The sequence below is a fragment of the Nyctibius grandis genome, chromosome 6, assembly GCF_013368605.1.
Source record: "Nyctibius grandis isolate bNycGra1 chromosome 6, bNycGra1.pri, whole genome shotgun sequence".
In the NCBI taxonomy this organism is placed as follows: Eukaryota; Metazoa; Chordata; class Aves; order Nyctibiiformes; family Nyctibiidae; genus Nyctibius; species Nyctibius grandis.
In genome coordinates, this window is record NC_090663.1 from 61087209 (window position 1) to 61105896 (window position 18688).

The following is an 18688-nucleotide window of genomic DNA, read 5'->3' on the forward strand; positions in this document are numbered from 1 at the left end:
GGTGTAAATTTCACTTGCTTTTATGCTATTGTAACAGTCAACATGGAGCACCCAATCCACGTTGTAGAAGGAAAAAAGCTATGCCTGGAAAGTACCGACAGTGCAATCAACACTTAATGGACTATTTTGAATATGAGTGTTTCATCTAGTGAAATGAACAGAGGCCCCACTGGAATTTGAAACAACACAGGACTGGCACCAGAAAGCAAGCCTCATCATCTACTTAACTGTAGAGAGCCCTGTAATTTTTGTACCTACTGGAGACGTATATGTAGATTAGTGTTAAGTCATGCTCCTTCAGTAAAGTGGCAACTCAAGGCAAGAGGAAATTGATAACAAAAACTGGAACTAGAACTATTTTGACTTCCCTCAGTAAGGCAGAGCAAGACCAAAAGGGGTAAGATTATGCTGAAGATACCATGTTCCTGAGTTTCTCTTTCCTCAGACTTACAACTCATGGGTACATACACAGAAATGCATGCTTAAGGAAGTCCATCAAATTTGAGCACCTTGTTCTAACATTGTATTATTGCTGTAAACAAGTAAACTCTAGAGGAAGAGAATCTCAGCAACCAGGAGTTTTAAGCAGCTTATGGCACTGATAACACAGGAGCAAAAACACAGGTTCCTCTTTCAAAGTGGAGTGTCAGACGGGGTCTGCCCTGAGGAAGCGCACCAGAGCAACACAAACCAGCAATGTCATCAATCACTACCCCAGAAGTTGTGAAACTAACACACATTTGGAATTCAGGAAGGAGATTCATCACAAAAGAATTGTGTGTCTGTTCAAAGTGGAACAGAACCAGGTTGTGAACAGATGTAATGTTTCTGAACTCATAAAAGTGACAATATTTCAATACAAGCAAAGCTATAAAACAAAGAAAATGACATTTGCAGTTAGTTCCATTACCGCCAACAATGTGGATAGACTGGTTAGGAGTGGTGTGGCCAAGTGGTTACAGCAAAGGATAAAGTTTGGGTATAATCCCAGCTGAGACAATCACTACACTGACCTCAAGAAAGCCATCTGACCTCCTTATGCCTCAAATCAACCAGCTGGAAAACTGGATAAAAAGCAGTACTGGGCTGAAAACCAGATGTGCAGATAAATTGGGTCTTCCTGGGTAAATAAATTACAAAATACCCTATACAGAACATAAAGAATTTGATGCAGGTGGGAATGGTTTATTTGGCACTTTATTACGTGTTTGATTAAAAAATGGCACTAGGGACCGAGATTGTAAACACTGCCAATTTACTTGGAAACGCATTCACATTATCAGAATGAAATGAACTGGAAGGGAATGCAACAAGCAGCGAATACAAGACAAAAAAAAATGAATTTTACAGGCAGAGTCCTCAGGAAGTCTCTAACTCATTCACAGAGGTATTTCACACAGGATATCTTCAACAAGCTCATACTGCTCTTCTGAGGAAACTCAGAAAGTCCTTTCATTCGTTTTTTTAAAGTTCTAAGCTGCAAGCATGACTTTAAAAGCAACACAAATGATGTTACATTTTTATGAAGGTCTCAATTTGCAATGTACGATAAAAAAGTCCATAAAACAATGAATGAAGGCACAGATAAAGAACAACATATATAGAGCAGATTGCACACAAAGATTTTTTTAATAGACAGGTGATTTTTCAGATCATTATCACTCTGAGTGATTTAAGTGTATCTGCTCCTCATAAAGCAAAAATTTTAAAACATTGCACCTTGAATTCCTTTAAGACACCCAGCATTCATCCCATAAGTTCGGGGAGCAAATGAACAAAGTCCTTTTGAAAAGTAAGCACACCTTATAAAGCACCATCTTAATGAAACCTCTAGTGCCATCTGGTTTAATGCACAGAAGGGGAAAGACACATCTACATTCCTTGTTTTTGATCTTGACACTGATTAACTTCTGAGAAGTCATTTTTTTCATCTTAGCCTCAGCTGGCTCATATGAAAAGCTATAACAATGATAGTTTTCATCAGACCAAAAGGTGCAATGAAATAAACAAAATTTCAATCACCACATATAAAGATTAGGCAAAGCAGCCCTCATTTAAAACCAGATAACAGACTCTGCATTCTTAGCACAGACTACAGATGGAGATAACTAAGACAATAGAACTAGATGCACAGGTGACAATCAGTGAACAAGAGCCAATTGGATGAAAACCAAGACAATGACCTCAAAATATACAATAAAGAACTTAACTTCAATAGCATTATATACATGTATCATACGTCACGTTGCCAACATTTGATTAAAAGAAATAATACATCTCTCATTCTCCTTTCCTCCAAAAGGAGTGAACTGGTAAAATATAGGAGTAGAATTAAGATCAATTGAAGTCAGATCTCCAAAAAATCTTTATTTTGTTTTCTTTTGCATTTCATCTGAACAAATACATGCACCTTTAAAAGGCCACACATTTTGTGAGTAACAATCCTGGCAAGGTCTATCACAGTCTGACAGACTCAGGAAACTAATCAGATGACATATAAAAAGCAAATAAGGGAATTAACTGCAGCTAGGATACTCTTCCTTTACAATAAAAGGCAATAAATCAGATCTTCAGCTGCTCAGAGGTGTCTTGTTAAGCTAGTTCTAAACCAGGCATCAAATCCCATGCTCTACACAAGGACGATCATTCCTTTGTATCCAAATGCACTAGCATCTAAATTTCTAGGCATAGGTTATGCTAAGTTTCAGCTCTTTAAAGTATAGAGGCCTTTACATTTGCCTAGTAACCATTTACTATGCAGTAAATGGTACAAGTAGCAGTATTACCAGAGCCTTAAACCACGTAACCATTGAAGGAAAAGTGACTTCTAAAGATGCATGATGAATGGTCACACAGTAGGCAGCGCCTATTTCCCTGCCTTCCTCCATGTTAAAGTAAAAGATGTACCTGAAAAACAATTGCTGTTTGCATGCTGAAATGCCAACTGGCAACTATAGATCAGCGTCTGACTCAGATTCTATGCTTTTGAAGACACCTAAGTTCATAAGAAGTCTGAAATTAACTTTTGTAGCAAGCAAGCTTTGCTTGCTTCCCAAATCCCACCGTGTCACAATTCTTACACACTAACGATCTTTTCAGACTTAAACACCTAATATTACATGTTTAAACAGGAAATAGATGACAGAAAAATTAATAGACCTAGCAAAGATCACGTCTAAATTATCTCAATTTGGAGAGTTGAGGGTAAAAAAAAAATCATGGGTTTAGATTTTTCACTGTAACTTTTGTTATGAAAGCAAAACCAACAACTTCATACCATGGGAACCATTAGAAAAGGTAGATGCCTAATTCAGAACGACCAATAAATAAATAATAAAGAAAAAGCCACCAAGTCCACACATTCATGAGGTAGGCTTCAAAAAGAATAGTTCTACTACTACAAGGAGGGGCTGGGAAGGATTACAAAAGCTCATGGTTACAGCTATATAGGCAAGATCTTTCTCTTGAAGATAAGGAAAATATCCTGAAGTAATCACATCTAAGTGATCAAGCTGTACTAACCTGGCATTTTAAAAACCACAAAATGATAGTTACAATACAATGGCAAGAGTTGGCACCACTGACTTTGCAGTAAAAAATTACAGAAAAAGAATACTATGCATTTCAAAGTCCATGTGATCCCTGTAACTCACTAGTGACAGCCCATCCTTTCAGCATATCTGGCAGTATAAAGGTGGTTATAGACTTGGGAAAGTGGGTATCAAGCACCAAAGTAAGGTGCTCCACAAAATATTTTCATTATCCCTAAGCCAGCTACTCTTCACATAGCTCACTGCAACATTGCAGTGCTGAGAAATTTTGCTGATGCTCAACTTGACAGATTCAGGACTTTTGTAATGTAGGAAAGTTGAAGAAGTTGAGGAAATCTATTTCCCTTTCCTATAAAAAAAAAAAAAATAAACCACTCTGAGGAACATAAACAGCAAAGATGAAGACCAAGAAGTGTTGTTTTTGTTTTGTTATCAGTTTTACACCAGAAAAGTTAAGATCTGGTATACTTTCCTATCTGAGAGCACAGCTATTTTAACAGTCATATCCTTGCAACCCACCTTCAAACCAACAATAAAAAGGGCAAGTTCTCCTTCGTCTATACGCTTCACACAAGCTGTGAAGACATTGTTTCCAATGGCTGAAGTTGTCATGTTAGACTATGAAATCCAGGTATCAGTCAATGCACTCCCTACACACAAATCCTGTTTTTGAGCTGGGGATCTCTACTCAGCATTCATCTAATAGGACATAATTTGGCCTATTATTCTTTTCTACCACTACAGATGTTTTGAGACTATTACTAACATAAAGTGATGACTACAATAGACTAAATTTACAGAACAGCATTCTTCCACATTTTTCCTCTCAAAAATATATTAATGATTTAAGAAAAAAAACATACTTTAAAAAAAGCTTTATTACATTATGCATTGTCAATTACATAGTGTAATGTAAGCTTTTTATTAAAGTATAATTTGTAAGTATAAGTGTTTACCTAATGTCAATTATGGTAACACTATGTTGACCTCAAGCATGTTTAAAGTGTTCTTTCAAGGGAAGAACATAACAACACCATTTTTATAGTTACCACAATCATTCACTATAAAGGTTTTAAAAAACATGATTTCCACTCTCCCTGCTTATAGTCAGATGATATCTTTAATGATTGCTGAATCCAGATCAAGAAATAAAAATAGTGTTTAATGCCCAGGCATTAATTTCTAATTGAACCAACAGAGTTATCAGAAATTATAGTAATTAACCAAATGTGCCCATCCTATGTTGTTAGTCTACCCAATAAATATCCAAAAGTTACTCAAAGCTTTCAATACTACACTTAAAATAGACACTACCATGTGCTTGTTCAGCAGCAATTCTGTAAAGTCAGCAAGTCTCAGTACTATTTGCATTAGTCGCTCAAAATTACTGCTTTTCAAAGGTTTGCTGACAGGATACTGCTGATTAATTTCATCACTGCTTTTCTGCCTCCTCCCATTAAGAAAAGAGGTAATATTGCACAGAGTTTGCTAGTATGGTCTTTGCCAGGAAAAAAGGGAAGTGGGGTGGGTGGGAGGATATTACCAGAACTGCCTTACTGTGCTACAGTTAACTTCGTGCAGTTTTCCTCTATACACCAAGGCCAGAAGGAAAACATTTTCTTAATCAAAGGCACATCCATGTACATATGAAAGAACAGGATCAATAAAACAAATGTTCATATGCTTGAGGTATGTTATTTTCAGATACTAAAGTAGCCTCTTTTCACCCTGAACTGCTATACTGTTCAGGCTTAGCTCAACAGGATGACAGAAGATTCTTCTCCTGCCACTGCTGTCTTTATCCAGACAGAACTCAAGCCTCATAAACTGGAAGCTGTAACCTTATATCCACTTTATAAAGGTAACTGTGGTTTTACTAGGGCTGAGGATTGTCTGCTACGGAGATCAGTGTCACAGCAAGATTTCTTCAGAAACAAACACCAAGACAGCAAAATTTTGAAGATTTCATTCTGATGGGGAGTGGTTTATAACCACATTTGCTCTTAGGAACAAGTCTGCAACTGTGTTATTGCAAGACTAAAGGTCGTGTCATACTTTCAACTGTGAGCAGAGGAATTATTTTGAGATACCATTACTACGAGGAAGCTTTCTAAGAAGCTTTTGCTTAGAGTGACATTATTCACAAGAAGAAAAGTTAAAGATATTTTATTTGGAAACAATGCTTTTGGTTGAATCTTTCAGCAGGGGCTTTCATTCCTGTATTACATAGTCCTTGGTTTATAGCAAATGTATGCATTGAAATAAATGAATTGGGGAACATCCACAGAATTCCAAGTCTGCTTTAAGCATTCTCTATAAAAAAAAATGAATCCATTACGCCAATTTGTTTGCGTATTAGCTTCTCTGCTTATGAGAACATGCATATGCACAGCATACACAGAGGACTGTAACAGCAGTTTTACAGTGCTAAACATTTTTTTTTTCCCATAAAGAAAAATAAACCCTGTGTTTGATTATTTTTGTAAATGCTGCACTGGCAAAATGGCTGAAGTTAGCTTGTACCAGTTGTTTATAATCTTTGATAAAATTACAAGAGCAGAAGAAAAGATATTTCAGAAATCACTATAAAATAAAACCAAGATAAGGTTGTCTGCTCAGGATTTGATGGAAAATCTGTAGAGAAAGGCACCAAATGGCTAGCCATAGCCTAAGTACAGGAAAGAAACATTTCTCCAATGCTCACCTAATTTTTCATTGTCATTTTATTAAGTCTGCAGCTCTCTGAAGATCAAAGTGTCTGAAGAGTTAAAATAATATAAAAAAATGTTTTAAACCTGAATGACTTCTTCTGGAGACTACAAAATATTACTGATAGCAGTCTGGAAAGAATTCACATGTCTGCCTTTATATTTTATCATAAGCTTGCACAAACTTAAGTTACGTCTGGAAGCCAAACAGAAATTAATCTCAGAGCAAGCAGGTACTGCACAGTCCAATGTTTTCCTTATCTTTGAACCTCTCCCAGCTTGGACAGATGTGCCACTCTTCGCTATGCTGGAAGAGAATAGACAGATGAGCTCCTGGAAATACAGCTTTCATACTCAGACACCCAGAGCAAGAAGGTCCCAACTATTAAAATACTGCCTGAATTCAAAGATCATGTTAGTAACAATGGGATTCTCAAAACCGCATCTTCTGATCCTGAATAAATCCAACATTTTCTTCCCTTCTTTGGGGATTAAAAAGGTCCAAAATCACTCTCCAGTGCACAAAAAGCTAAAAGAGTTCTCAAAACACACAGACCATGAAAAAACAGAGAGCTCCTCTTCTTCAAAGACCTAAAAGCTGAAGAACTGAGCCCCCTTTAAGAATTTAGCCTCACTGAGCAGTACGGTCTTCTTGCACACATAATTTAGTGCAAAAAGCAGTCAAGGAATGATTTCCTGCAGAGATTAAAGATGATCTCGTGACTATCATGCAAGAATCCTCAGGTGGGGAGAAAGAAGTCTGCATTGAAAGTAGGCATCATAATTCTGTTAAAAGGAACACACACAAACACAAAAACGTTTTCCATGGCAGCAAACGGTCAAGAAAATAACACAAGAACAAGTGTTCAGAATTTGAAGAACTTGCAAGAAGGCTATAAACATTATGCCATCTCGCTATAGTGGCTCAGAGCACAAAAGTGAGCAACCTCAGAGGTACTATATTTAAAAACTAAAGGATGTGTAGAGATTACTGAGTACATACAGGGAAAAATAATTATTTTTCCCCAAGAAGTACACACAAACACGCACAAATTCGTATAAGAACCAACTATCCTAATCTACTTTCAGCACCTTACCTGTGATTCTATGAATATAATGTAAAGTAAGAACTATGTCCCACAACTTCTAGCTTCCCTTGTTTCACTCTGTACTGAAAGTAAGTATTCCATCTTTGAAAATTAATTATATCTGTCAGATATTCTGAACAACTAAGATGAAAAGAGGAGAGACTTGACTCTACTTACAGGTTACTTTGATAATCAGCAAAGGGGATACACAAGCTAGTTATGTAGGGCCAGCTCACAGCTTTTCTGCAGCTTATGCAAAACTGCGCTTTAAGCTAAACAAATGAGAACAGCAACCTTCAGTTTTGTGTTTGTGGCAGGTAGCTCAAGGCAACTTAAGGAGTTCTATATTAAGACTGGAGTTCAGATCAGAGTATACTTGTAAAGTATACTCTCCTGATCAGCCCCTCCTACCATGCTTGATTCACAGAGTGGTTTCAGAGCACATAAACTGGATTCCTTTTAGATGAACCAGAAGGTAGGATCCAGAACCTGTCTAATGCCCTGCAGCTGCTAATGGGCATTTTTTCCAGAACAGACTGGAGCTATATGGAATCAGCACCCCTAAAAGATGTATAGCACACTTTGCTCTACACATCTGTTCCTACTGGATCACATTACTTGCTAATAAAGACAGAGCCTGAAAAAGGTCCCTTTTCTTAGTACAGGTCACCCAAGGCTTTTTTTACGTCATCTTGTCCTGCGGTAACTTATGCTCCTGGTTTCCACAAAGACACTTGAGCACTGCGGGCCAAGGGGAGTACAGCCAGTCTTCAGGCCATCCCCATGACTGAGCCAGCTGCCAACCTCAGCCAGCATTTCCTGTACAAACTCCTACCCACAGCACCAGGAGGGCACAAGCAGGGGCAAAAATCTGTGCGGCAGCTGTCCACAGCTTCTTCCAGTGCAGCCAAGGAGCACATGTGGTTAGCCTCTCACTGTGGAGGACTCTTGCCCTACTGCAACTCAGGGCCAGGTATTGAGCAGACATTTTAAGATCATAGGGGTGCTTTCCCACATTTAAGGTTACAATGGACAACTGCATATTTTACTTTATTTTTAAGGAAGACCTATATCTATGGCATAAGAAGAGAGTTTTGCTTAATGTTAGCTGTGCTGACTTTTCTCCTTCCCACTGCAACAGAAGTGATGGGTCCCTCACTTCATTATACAAAGAGATGGATTCTCTCATTCTTTCTGTGGTGCCCTGGGTGGATCAGAAAAATCTCATTAAGAGTCTGATCAATGAAAATTTTTAAAAGAAAAGCTGAAAATGAAGAGTAGTTATTAATGCAGTTAACATTATTGCAGCTGTGTGGCAGTATGAACTGACAGCTCTAGAAATTATGACTAGCTAACAATAAGTGATGCTGTCCTTGCAGCCAGACAGGTTTGACTTTTTGTTACACATTTCTGTGAATTTCACTTTGTTATTCAGTTCTGTGAAGCACTGCCAGTTAAAAAAAAAAAAGGGAGCAAGGCAGGCCTGTTGGCTACTTCTTGACAGAGCAGCTGCAGATCTAACACATTAGAAGATAACTACCTTTTTAAAAAATAAATCACAGTTTAAAAAAAAAGGAAAGCAATTTCAAAGAAACAAATAACAACCACTAACTCCAATAAGTATTGATATTAGTAGGAATGATAACTGAGCATACTTTCTTTTTTATGAGTTACTGTATAGCAGGAAAAACATCTAGAACTTTGCAAAACCACACTAAAGCACTCTCTTTACAAATCTCTCAGCCTTTGAGAGAAAGACTGCACTTTAGGCTTCTCTGCCTAAATAGAGGATTAAACATTAGCAACAAGCCACATTCCTAATTAACCCCCTGAACTTCCCCCCCTCCCATTTTATAAAGGTGCAACAGAATTTTTAAAGCTATGAACAAAAATTGTGACAGCACGCAGCTCTTCTCCTAAAGCCAGGCTTTTCCTGTAAATCGGCAGACTTTGCAACAGTGTTCTTTTAACAAACAATTTGGCTATACCATACTTTAAAAAAAAATCTAAATATCTAAGGTTAAAAGCCACACCTAGGTACGTTTTAGTAGTTAGCTCAAAAAATCTGGATCCCTATATCTATGGTACAGGTGCTGCTCAAAAGCGAAACAGAAAGTTCCAAGAGAAGAACAGTCTGCAAATGCAGGTGATCAAAGGGACTTTGCAACTAGGCCAATAAGCAATGGTGCTGTTAGGAATTTCACAGCTAACAACTAATATTCCAAAAGGCATTATAAGTGCATCACTTCAATCTATATCCCAGTACGCGTCATCACAACAGGCAGAAAACACCTATCTAGAGCGGTAACAATAAACTTAAGTGTAGCCAAAGCAGATGCCTGTCACTATAAATTAGAAATGTATTAATCAACATATAATTAATATTAAATTTCCTTGAAAGTGATATGAGAAATATTATCACCAGAGGGGCAAATAGAGATGGATATAGCTGCATGTAGGAGAAATCCACACAACAAAAGTTGCCAGACAAGAGGACAGGAGAAGCACAGCAGGCTGTAAATATGCCAGATGTACTCCCAAATATACAAGAAGGATGACTGGCTAAACATCAAACAAAACAAGCAGTACTGGGAGTGCAGGAGACCCCCCCTTGTGGGAGCTGGAGAGTGGTGATAACAAAAAATATCAGGTATTAGATAATAGTAGAAGAAAGACCAGTCCACACAAGTTCTTACTTGAAGAGCTCTTAAGTCTGATTACCTTGACTTCCAAGAACCACCAAGGGCCATAGCTACCACTGTTAACTGTACAGCACCACCTCTGTGGTATTGTATACTCACAGCTAGCTTACAATATGTGTTAAAGACTAACTAAAGATGTATGCTGTTAGTGAATGAAATTAAGAGTTTTAAACCTTAAAATTAGCCTGATCTGCCAGCCTTCTAAACACTCCTATCACACTCCTATTCTCCAGTTCCCTGGTATCTATCTAGCTCTAAACACATGTGCAAGTGCACATATTCAGTCCCAATACAAGTTCCTTCTGTTCACACATGTATCCGTTCATCTGAAGGTTCTGTTGGTTCAGGAGCCAAGCATTCAGTTAACTTAGTGCTATGCTCATTATATGGTGCCCACAAAATTACAAGGCAGGGAAAAAGGGGCTATATGATGTTTCCCATAACATTATGTTCTGCAAATCTATTATTTCAAGTCTGGCACTACACTGATGTAGGGACAGTATGGGACTAATGCAGCTTCTAGGCAGGAAAGCAGCTAGCTTGGAGTGAAGGCACAAGTCTCAGTCTATTTGCACTGTAAAATAGAGGAGTTTGAACCCAGGGAGAGAACATCCATATGCACAGAAGAAATTATCTCAAACCACAGTGACATTAGAGATGTTTGCAAGCATATCAATGCATCTAAATAAACCAGCCATCTGATCCCTAGTGACAAATGCTCCCCTGAAGACATTGCTCAGTAATTCCAAATGCAAGAACTTGCACTTTAAAAATATAATCCCTCTCTAGAAGTATGCATTGTATAGAAAGTTTAATGAGCATTAGCTCTACCTTTTTTTCCTTCCTAAAAGCAGGATGAAGTGTCAAACACTATATTAAGTTAGAATAACTATATACTAACCACAACTTGTTCTCGCAAGTCTATAGGCAATTTTCATTCTAAACATAACTATCATAAATCAACGTTAAGACTAATAATGTGGCTTTAATCCAGTAAGATTTGCACAGTACAAATTTGACATTTGTTTTTTCAGCCATTAGCTCATTAGTAGTAGCTTGCTCATTTATGCAGAATGGAATTTTAACACTGATCCTTACACAATTCCTTGCCGAAATATCTCTGCAGGATGAAGCCACCCTCCTGCTGAGGATGGTGCTTGGTCTGTTCGAGAGAAACTCAACATCCTCTTTCACTAGATACTGAAGACTCAAAACTTTCCGCTACTTTTGTTCTCAATTAACTCACAATAACTCATCTTCAGCTCAAGATCTTTAATACTGCTTTTAGCATGGAAATCCGTACGAAACGTCTACAAGCAACTACAGAAGCAGCATAGTAAAGTGAAAGGTTGAAATATAATTACACACTTTTTCCACATCTACAGACTTTACGTTGTATACAGCCATCATATCTATTTTTTAATAGCAAGATGCACACACTATCATCATCTTAAAGGGTAGGATTCTTCTGTTTTCTTTTTTTTCCTGGAAGAGAGGAAGACAAGAAACAAGCGTGCACACACTGTTATGTTTCACATGTAAGGGAGACATAGACACATGTTCTGGGATGTCTTTGTACTGCCATCAAACATTGCAGTCAACTATACAAGCAAAGAATTTGGTTCCATACCTAAAAAGGTCACTCGGACATCAAGAGCAATAATGTTCACCTTGACTACCTCATGAAAGCCTTTTCCATTTCAAAAAATTGTTTTCTCGTTGTGAGGGGAAAGGCAGTCACACGAGACAACCTATGCTAAAAGGAATGCTACAGGAAGACTTCCAGTCAGACTAAAAATTACTTACAGAAATAAAAAACTATTCCTATATGAAGAAAAGCATCATTGGGCAACATATAAACAAGTCTGGACTAACGGCTAATCTTTCATCATAGCTTTAGAAGTAAAGCATTGGCAAGAAACTAAAGAAAAACTCTACAGACACTAAACGCCCAAACTACAGACACTCACACATGCTTAGGAAAAAAACAATTTTAAGTTTGTTTATTAATGCTACTTCATTTTAATACATCATTTATCCTTGCTAAATGCAGCCTCATTATGACATATGGATTTCTCATGTGAAATTCCAACACAGGCTTGATTCAAAGCAGAATACACTCAGCCCTTGAAGTTCTGCTCATATGCAGCTCAAGTCAAATCATGTAAAGCCTTCAGCCTTTTGATGACTTGCACCTGTCTTACAATATTTTTGAAGAATCTCTGGCTACTCAGAAATTGTTTTTTTCCCTCATCTAATAATCTCTTCTGTAACGCAGTTTCACTTCAAGTTTGCCAAAAGCACATTAACAGCAAGGATGGCATAAAGAAATCTAATCCAATCAATGAGTGGAGAACTGTTTAATACAGCCAAATAAAATGTACTCATCCGAATCAGTCAGATCATGTTTTCTCCAAACTAGTAAACAGCTGCAGACACAGTCTGCTTCCCATCAAATGTTCCATGTATAACAAACTATACCTTGTATCTCTGATGGTTCACTGGTAATTTTTCAAAACCATGACTTTCAAAATATATGACAACTATATTTTATTGAAGAAAGGAATAGGCTTAGACTGCCCAAGCCACAAATTGAAGACCAATCCAGAAACCCTATTGTAGGTGCCAAAAGTCTGCTGAATGTCAGTGTTTGCTGGCATTTTTATTATTATGAATACAAGTGCAGACCAACTGCTTCAAAGAAGAAACACATTTCAAGCGTCACAGAAAAGGAAAAGCTCACAACTCCTATTATAACAGCACAGGAGCAGAGAAAATAACTCCTTTAACACTGTCTGGAAAAGGTATCCCAAAAGAGTAGTTGTAAATGTGTTTAAAAGATGGAGAACCTCAAAAATAAATTCATGTCTTACATTCTGGTCTGTGGTATCAACAGTGCTAAAATAACTAGCAACTTTGAAACTCTGGTAAAATTTTGACTGCCACAATCACGAAAACTACCCTTAGTGAGACTGCTGAAGTACAAAACTTCTACCCACCGTAATTTTTTGACTTATCTTCAATTCATTCACAAAAAAAAAAAAAAAATCCTTGCATGCACAAGACACAGAGAAAGACAGCCAGATCAAGACACATTTTCAAGTCTCTGAACAGCAGTTAACTATTACGAGCTTAAATCAGGTATTTACTATCTTTGCTTGACTGTGTACATAAATTCCTAGCCCTTTAAAAAATTTAACTGACTCCTGAACATACTTCAGAGAGCTGATTTTGCACTAATGTGACTGTTACAACCTAAAAGTAAGTGCATACGTTCTCTGACTCAGAGTAACAACAAACAGGACAATAAATCGGGAATAAATAAACAGGAAACAATGACCCAGACTACTGTCTCTCACACAGAGGACAATGGAGATTGGTCTGGTAAAAAAATGGGACATCAATGCCTAAAATTCTTATCCTACTCTATCCTAAAACTCTTATCTATGGTTGCAGCCAGAGTTCCCTGTGGTACATAACTCCAAAAGAGCTCCCCTGCTGTTATTGTGATGCCCTGTGGGAGCACAGTAAAGAAAATTGGAATTAATGTCACTTTTAGAAGCATTAGTTGTAGTTATGATGTCCACATGACTATCCCCTGAACACAACACAAAAAGAACTAAAGAGCTGTATTAAATTCCTCTTCTGCCTCTGGTTAGCTACAGTAAGAATTGCAAAGAGCCAACCTATTTCATCCAATTTGAGTGTTCTTGAAATTTACCTGGCCGAGTTCTAACAGCAGCACATGCTCCTTCTAGGATCCCAAATATGCATCACTCAGAAGAGAAAATAACCTGGCCATAAATTATCAAACACTGCCTTGCACTACCCTTTGAGAGTGAAGTTGAGCATGTTAATTTTGAGGACAATGACCAAGCACCTTTGTAATTCCTGGAGACTGCTGTCACAGTCTTGCTAGGTAATGAATGAATTCTTGAATATATCACAAATCCAAGTTCTAGAAAACTTTTGGTGCTATGCTCAGTAAAATGACTTACTGCACTGTGACAGACCAGGTAAGGTAAATGGTTAGAGCTCTAATTTCCAGTATTCGGCCCCTATGTGCAACCAATTCATTAGAGTTAGAAAACTTGGTGAAACTGAAGTTAATTGAACAAAGAACTCTGCTGCATTTCTTTTTTTTTAACACAATTCATATATATTAAGGAATGTATGCTACACTTGATGCATGACTTCAGGAAAGATTAACTCTAAGTAACTACCAAACAGCTGTATGGCCCATTTTCCAGTATGTATGGAAAGACAGACAGTCCACAATGTAATGTCTTGAATTTCAGCACTAACATAATAGAAGATTTCCTGCTGATTTTACATCAGCTTGTGGTACAGGTGCAAAGGACTTAGGTTACTGGCAGGCGTAAGGAAAATTAATCTAGAAACCAGAAGGGCAGCTTCTTGCATTCCATAAACAGTTTATAAAATTAATTGCAATAGCATATACATCAACTGCAGATATGTAACCAGCTACACTATCATTGACCAATACAATCAGAATACATGGAAAAAGCCAAATACTTCCCTCCAAAGGTAATGGATATAGACAGATCACATAACCAATAACTGGGAATTAGTTCATCCAAGTTATTTCTGGAAATTTATGAGTCTCATGTAAGAACCAAAAATGTCTGTTTTCATTAAAAAAAATAGAAGTAGGGGGAAAATGTCAGTCTTGCAAGAAACTTCATTTGAAGTAAACATAATTTATCTTTTAGCTACTACTGCAGAAGCTGTAATTTACAGTAGATGAATCACTAATGTCTCTTAAAGCTTTGAACATTTTAGACCTATACCTCGGGTGTTACAACTTCCTGAAGGAATCCCGATCGGCTCATTAAAATAAAGATCAGATAGTAGAACAACTTATTTCAGTAAAAACTCTCTGAAGCCAAGCGAGAAAAATAAAGCCAGGCTTTATGCATCTACTCTCAACAGAGCCACAGCCCAAATAGCTGAGGTAACTGTCACAAACCAAGTAAGTTCTCTCAGCATGTCAAAACCCCAAAGTTGCATACCTTAGCAAACTATCTAAAAAGGTCTCAAAAAAAAAAAAAAAATCCTTTCTCGATGCTACAGAACATATGCTAGTATAGAGGGGCATAATGGATGTGCATACAGATCACAACTGTTATTTGAGAAAGTTTTGTTTATAGAATTATGATAGATAAATACAACTTTTTTTTCCCCTCAGAAAAGGACACCTTGCCCCTTGCAATTCTAAGGCTGCAGGATTAAATTGCAACAGAAGTTGTCAGAAAATCTATGTAAGTATACTGTATCAAGCAATCCAAAGCAAATTAAAATGGCTACATGCTTGCTTTTTCAAAAACAGTCAAGAGGCAGCAGACAATCTGAGCTGCTTCTCATCTGACACTAAGACACACATGTTCAAAGAGAGACAAAGTGAGAGCTGAACGAAAAAGGAAAAAAAAAGAGCTTCTGATGCTTCAACTATTTCTGGAAGTTCACACAATAGGAACCTGATGCAAAACTGTTTGAAGGGTTGTAATATATATCACACATGAAAAGCCCTTTATACCTAAATACTCTCTATCTTAAGAAAAAAATGGAAGACTTATTTGCCTAACATTCCTCAAGCTATAGTCCTCTACAACACATAGTGTCGTACAAGCTTAAGTTCACAAAAAGCTAACACACAGGCACATGGCATTTTGCATTTAGATTTATCTCTGCCAGAAAACATTGTTAGCATCCTATTTGGGGTTGCAAGGCTCAAAAGGCTAGAGCTCCAGTACTACCCCCTTTATACAAATCTAATTTGGGATGAGTCACAGGAAGCCTATCTAGATAGTACCTTATCGAACACAGCCCACCTGAGATGCCTAATGTTAACCGGGAAGACACACAAAAATTTCTCAATTATTTTACTGATTTAAGAGAGATGAAATCTAATGCTCACTATAAACTTTTCAGAAACTAGAATGAAGAGACTTTGCATTTCTCTAAATGTGTTTTATATCTATATATTTGTGTGTTCTGGAAATAACACGTTAGCCTACAACACCTTGCTATCCCAAATGGAAATAATGTGTCTCTTCTTCCACTCTTCACATTTTCTGTGTTACATATTCTTTAGGACAAGAAACCACTTCTTTGCTCCAAAGGTAATAGTGATAGACTTTAAAATTACAGTTAACACTTTTAGCAGCAAGTGTGATGGGGATTTTGTTTGTCTGCTTGCTTCTTTAAAGATACAGCTCAATTATTCTATACATCCTAGTATGAAACCAAATATTCTTGACATCCAGTCTTTGGACTTGGTTTTGACCAAAGCCTTGCTGAAGTGACTATATTAACCTGAATTCAAATCACTTTTTAACACCCTGGCATATGTATCTGATATCCTGTCCCCTTTCTAGTTAATAAATTAATCCATTTCTGCATATGAAAAACATGTACCAAATTCTGTCCTTTCTAGTGAAAGTTGTATTTCATCATCTGCTACATGTACAATCTTCATATTAACTCTTAGGAAGATACTCATCCTGTCATAGGTCTGATTTTATTTTTAAAAAGAAAACCCAAAACTACTATTATAAGATAAACAGGATTTTACGAGTTACAAAGTACTTCAGTTGTAAGCAAGTTCCCCACAACTCTTCTAGCTTTTAGAATCATGGGGAAATAAGTACTCCCTCTTTCAGGCATGTGTTTATCTGATAAACAATGTCTTTAGGTTAAACTTTAACAAAGTGAAATTTATCTAAAGCAGTAAAAGTTGAAAAAAGGGTCAGGACTTTGCCACAGATGATATATGAAATTATGGTGAGTGGATTTGAGTTTAGCTTGACACCTTACCTGACTGGCTTTCTTTCTCGGAGCAAATCTTCCAGACTCTTTTCACAGTGTTCAGCTGCCACAACCAGTCTCTCTAATTGAAAAAAAAAGGAAGTATAAGAGGAATAGAATCCAAATGAGACAATGGGAGTACAGACTTCTCAGTCTACCTATTTGGCAGATGTTAAAGTATTTTGATATACATTGTATGGAAAATTACACATAATTAAATGTTAAAGATGTACAAGTGGATATCACCACCATTTGCATTTATGAGATACAGCAGATCATCTTTTCTGTTTCCTCATGCAAAGCACTGTCAGTCCATCTATCCACTAACCTCCTAATAAATGTTGAACCCCTCAGCCAATGTCAGTCAGATTTGACTTAAGAATAGAGGTCTTGAAGAAGATAAGCATCTACAAATTTACAGAAATCTCTGGCTAGGCTGATGAGAGAGAGAGAGACTCAAAGTAAAACCAAGTTTGAGAAAAGGGACTCAGAGCAAGCACAGAAGTTTTAGTCCTGATGGGCCAACTAGCATATTACTAGCGCTAATACCTCTTGCCCAACAAATAGCTATAGGACTTGCTGGGGTCCCACATGTTCTGAAGATTGATAGGCTCGCTCTGAATACAGAGGAAAAGACAAAACAATTGTTGCACTGAAGACAGCAATTATAAAGTAGGAAAAGACAATGGTGTAAAATGTTACATGGGGGTGAGAAATAACTCTTAAAGCAGCTAGGTTTTGCTACTTCCACTACTCATAGAACAGCTAGTAGTGAATGTTCAGACTCAAAATCAAAGCAAACTAAACTATTTCAAACATACTTTTATAAGATGACTGTTACAGTAAGATAAAGATGGAAAATACTTTGAGGAATAAAAGTCATCACATTAAAGCTGGAATGCTTGTTGCTCAACTCTTTGTTTCTCCTTTTTGAAATCAAAGGACCACTTAAGTTTTCTTTGGAAGAAAAAATTCTGGGATTGCCTTCTGCAATGCTAGCAAAGATTTACATGTAGTTTAATTTTACAAAAAAAATATTTCAGTTGGAATGTTTTTCTATTATGTTTATATTCCCCTTTCGAGAGTCTTTTGGGGGGAATGCATACATCTAATTTTTTTGCATTGTTTTCCTAGTCTGCTTTCATATTTCTCTGTAAGGGTAGAAACTGACATTTGCAAGAGAAATAATATTAAATCACTATGCATAGGATTGACAAGTGACAAATTCTGTCAGTATTAGACTGATAAAATTTGCCACCAAATTTGCCATATTATTTGCAAGTGATAAACTGCAATTCCAACCACTAGGAACAGAACAGTCTCCTGACTTCATGGTTAGACATTTTATTTGCTATTCTTCAAGTTACTTCAATTATCAAACGATATTTTCTCCTTCATATTTATACACACTCATAAACCTTCATGTCATTGACTCTTCATTGACAAAAAGGCCATGTTCTCCTATTTAACCATAACTTTTATTTACTAAATGTTATGTTAGCTAATGTTTCTTAACCTTTCATCCCAAACAGTATTGTAAGAAAATCACAGTTTCTGTTTCAAGAGGTACTAGTGAAAACAAGATGAAAATAAATAAACTTTCTAGATCTCCTGACTGCAAAAAATGAAAAATTTACACGTTTGAGCAAAGGAAAATGCACAAAGAAGACTCCACTCCGTGGAATACTTAAGTGTTTGGATTCAGCAATATCCTCATTTTCTAAAAATCTGAAACATCCTATCATATGGCATTCTAAAGGGGAAAAAATTACTTGCTCTACTTTATGAGACCCTGTAGCTAATCAAACAAA

At 36.9% G+C, this 18688-nt stretch overlaps 1 protein-coding gene across 6 annotated transcripts in view; it reads right to left on the reverse strand.

The window, feature by feature from the left end:
• The window catches only part of TBCK (TBC1 domain containing kinase), a 112945-nt gene that overhangs the window by 87037 nt on the left and 7220 nt on the right, over positions 1–18688 (reverse strand). For all 6 annotated transcript variants that reach the window (XM_068403099.1, XM_068403101.1, XM_068403098.1 and 3 more), the window contains one exon: positions 16887–16959. In XM_068403099.1, the coding sequence (XP_068259200.1) occupies positions 16887–16959 (73 nt within the window). The remainder of the gene's footprint in view (positions 1–16886; positions 16960–18688) is intronic.